Source organism: Mchenga conophoros, linkage group LG1 (assembly GCF_057382185.1).
Source record: "Mchenga conophoros isolate Kocher_MC1m ecotype Shallow Benthic linkage group LG1, M_conophoros_male_GT1.1, whole genome shotgun sequence".
Classification (NCBI taxonomy): domain Eukaryota; kingdom Metazoa; phylum Chordata; class Actinopteri; order Cichliformes; family Cichlidae; genus Mchenga; species Mchenga conophoros.
In genome coordinates, this window is record NC_140526.1 from 28,111,776 (window position 1) to 28,116,082 (window position 4,307).

Genomic DNA, 4,307 nt, shown 5'->3' on the forward strand with positions numbered 1-4,307 from the left:
TACAGTACATACCCTCCGTGCTTCATAAAGTAAATACATAGACAAGACTATTTTAGTGATACTTAAAGTTATACAATTATAAAACGTCTTTCTAGTTTGATCCACCTTTAGAGAAAAATGTAACTGTGAAATAATAGATTTTTTTTTTTTTTGCTTCTTTTGTGTGTTTCATTTTCAGGCTTTCTCTCTAAAATCAAATACCACTGACACACTTATTGATTGCTCTTTATTGGTGCACTTTGAGTTCCGCTAAGCGCACCGGGTGGCCGCTTGAGACCTGCACACGTCATCAAAATATCACGATAACTTCTCCAGTTGTTTTATTTTTTGGAAACCCTGAAAGGACGTGTTGTCATATCTCAGAGTTTAAACATTTATCCCAAATTATCTCTGGAACAGTCCGTTGGCTTGACGGTGGGGGAGATGGAGCATCAGCATACAAACGCGTCGCGCAGCCTCATTTCTCCTCCAACCCCGGCGCAGACGATGTTGTACACCGGTGTAGCCATCGCTTCTGTTTACGGTGTAATCATTGTGTTGGGGCTAATCGGCAACATCACACTCATCAAGACGTTTTGCTCTGCCAAATCCGTCCGAAATGTGCCGAATCTCTTCATGTCGAGTCTTGCGCTCGGGGATGTTTTACTGCTGGTGACCTGCGCTCCGGTGGATGCCAGCCGCTACCTGTCAGAGGAGTGGCTGTTCGGCAGACTGGGCTGTAAAGTCATCCCCTTCATCCAGCTCACCTCGGTTGGGGTTTCTGTGTTCACTCTCACAGCCCTGTCCGCTGACAGGTAGGTTTTTACCAGTGTAACTCATCATAACTAAGGATAACTTAAAGCAGCATCCATAAAGAAGTTAAACGACTGTATGTCTTCTATTGAAACCACAGGACGTAAAAACTTAATGTCTAAGTAGATATTTACCTGTGTATCGATCCTCGGAAAATTACGCATGACAGAGCTTCTGCTCTGGTCTGTTGCCACGTGTAAGGCTATAAATGCAATCAATAGCTACACAATCATAATTATTTGTTATAAATGTATTAGTTAGAATTAGGAAACTATTGCTATTATATATAACAGTCACTGGTACAGCTTCGTAAAGCAATTAAAAGATGTTCTAAGTTTCGGCTTTTGGTGAAAAACATAAATGCTGCACCTATAATGTTCCTGTGCATCCTGTGCTTCAAGAGTTTGTTATCTGAATAGCCTATAATGCAATCCTAAACCTGATAGAGGAAAAAAATACCTTAAACATATCTTTGACAAGAAACACGATTGTTTACATGTTTGAATGTAAGTATGCGAGGACAATCAATTCATTTTGCTGCACATTTCCTAGACCTCTTTTCTCCACTCCTCTCTAAATAAACAATGTTAAAGGATTTTACATAGAAAGTTTGTTCACAAAAAGCTGCTGACCTCTGAGTTTTCCCAGCTCCAGACTGTTAATGGGACAGGAACACACCTTTGAAAACAACAGAAGCTGTAGATTCCAAACTGGTCTGAGTCAGTCACTATTAAGGAACACTGGTCAATAAGATGGAAATAACGTGAAACGTACTTTGATGGAAACAGGCAATGGGAGATCCTTTATGGGACAAAACCCTGTTTTAGATGCAAGGATGTGGTAGGTTTAATTAATGTCTACTTTTAGATTTCACTTAGAAAGCACTGACTGCCTTGCATGCCTCTACAGAACACACAAGGTCTCTTTGTCTCCTTGTCTAACTGCGCATGCATGTGTGTGTGTTTAATTTACCTCTGTCTGTGTCTTTTAGGTACAGGGCCATTGTAAGACCCTTGGATGTTCAAACATCAACCTCCACTACCAGCATTGTCCTGCAAGCATTGCTTATCTGGGTCTTGTCCCTGATCCTGGCAATACCTGAGGCTGTGTTCTCTGACCTCCACACCTTCAACATCACCTCCACTAATGAGAGTTTTGTTACCTGTGCTCCTTATCCCCATGGAGTTGAACTGCACCCTCAGATTCACTCCATGGCCTCTTTCCTCATTTTCTACATAATACCACTGCTGGTCATATCTGTGTACTACAGTTTCATCGCTCAGAGCCTGATGAGGAGCACCTGCAACCTGCCAGTGGAGGGAAATGTGCATGCAAGACGACAGGCTAGTGTTAAATTTGTTACTTGGCAAGCTATAGATCAGTTTAGGTTATTCTTATGACATGAATCCCCACTAGAAATTTACTGTCAACTTAAAAATGATCGTTGCTTGTCTCTTGTCTTTATTATGCTACCAAGGAAACAAAAACAGTCAAAACAAAAAATTAGGGGAATAATTCTCCATACTGGAAAAAAATGTATTTCCACCATGTTTGTAGTCTTTTAAAATGTACCATATATTTCCCCTGTAAATGTTTGTTATGGTCCTCAAAATCTGAATTAATCTAAACATTTTGTTTTTTGTATGTGAACAGCAGATTGAATCAAGAAAACGCTTGGCCAAGACAGTGCTGGTGTTTGTTGGTCTGTTTGCACTATGCTGGCTACCCAGTCACGTTATATACTTATACCGCTCCTATCACTACTCCCAGGTAGGCAAATATTATTATTATTATTTTTTTATCAGAATCAGAATACTTTATTGATCCCTAGGAGAAATATTGTTGGTTACAGTGCTCCAGTACAAACAGTAACAAAAATAGACAATACAAGAAGTAAGATCGATCTATCTATCTATCTATCTATCTATCTATCTATCTATCTATCTATCTATCTATCTATCTATCTATCTATCTATCTATCTATCTATCTATCTATCTATCTATCTATCTATCTATCTATCTATCTATCTATCTATCTATCTATCTATCTATCTATCGTGCAAAACGAGTGTAGCTATTGCAGTATTTGCACTGTTACAACTCATCCATCTAACACACTGTGTGTTAGGTGGATGAGTTGTAACAGTGCAAATCAGTTTATTTGTTTCTGTCTTTTTGTGTATTGTAAGTGGAACATATCTCAACTTTAAAAAAAATCTATTCTGCACAAAGTTATCTGATATATCCATTGATTTATTAATTTTGGTTCCATCCCTGATCTGAAAATGCCGTCAGCGCTTTTTGATTTAAAATATGCTATTTAAATAGAAATTGTTGTTTTGGAGTGTATGAGAAATCTGTTCCTGTTGGCTCACATAAAGTAGATCTTTTTAAAAAGAGTCAAGTCAGATGAATTTAGGTTTTTTAAAAAATATTTTTAGATACCTCAAATCTAATCTTTTAATCTCTTTCTCGCCTGCCAGGTGGACACCTCGTTGCTTCATTTCGTCTGCAGCGTTGTAGCTCGTATCCTGGCCTTCACCAACTCCTGCCTGAACCCCTTTGCCCTCTATCTGCTGAGCAAGTCCTTCAAGAAGCAGTTCAACCAGCACCTGTGCTGTTGCTGTCGCATCATCATCAAACACTCACAGAGCCCGATACATTACAGTACACGTGTGACTTCTGTCCGCAGCTCAAATCACTCTATGACTGTCATTAATGGTAGGCAGCTCGGACAGGAGGACTGTGTGTGAGCGTGAAAGTGAACTGCATCATGCATGTAGCATATGTTTGTGTGGTTTTCTTGTGGTTTCAGTTCTCCACATGATACAATAAGCCCAAAGAGTGATGTCTTCTCGAAAAACATTACACATCTACACAGTCAATTCAATCAATCTTTTGTTGATGTCCTTGAATCTTTTGCGGTGTGTAATATTTGTCTTTGTTAACTGTTAACTGTCACAAAAAACACAACAGAAATAGAAAAAAACACAAGGAAAGTGTTTCTGGGGAGACAATAAACCGACGGACCAGTTGCAGGAACCCAAAACATGGTAGGTGTGTTTTATCATGATTCAAATAATACTGATGACGGATTTTTAGGCTAATAGTTAGGCTAACACACTTACCTCTCATATTTTCTTTCCTCACAAAACTGATAAATCCTTCACTTCTTTTAAGTGTCTCCCAGTGCAATTCTTAGCATATTTTGGTTCCTGCAACTGGTCTGTTGGGTTATTGTCTCCCCAGAAACACTTCCCTTGTGCTTTTGGAAATCTGTTTTTTCCTATTTCCGTTGTGTTTTGTGTGCTTTTGCAGCGTTTTTCTTATTGCTGGTGTTTTCGTAAGTTGCAGTCCGTTTGGCCTCTCAGGGCCACCGTAGGATAATCATTTTCCTTAAATAAGAAATTTACACAATATATTAATGTTTTCTATAACTGTTATAGGAAGCGAACAGTTATTCAGTGCAAGTCAGTTTGAATTTTACAGGGCCAATTCACAACAGTACAACATCT

General features: G+C 38.9%; 1 protein-coding gene across 1 annotated transcript; it reads left to right on the top strand.

Moving 5' to 3' along the window:
• Window positions 1–486: 486 nt before the first annotated feature.
• grpr (gastrin-releasing peptide receptor) lies at window positions 487–3,545 on the top strand. The gene is made up of 4 exons (XM_085280935.1): window positions 487–794; window positions 1,784–2,135; window positions 2,449–2,562; window positions 3,276–3,545. The coding sequence occupies exons 1-4, from the start codon at window positions 487–489 to the stop codon at window positions 3,543–3,545; spliced, it is 1,044 nt and encodes a 347-aa protein (XP_085137061.1).
• The last annotated feature ends 762 nt before the right edge of the window (window positions 3,546–4,307 follow it).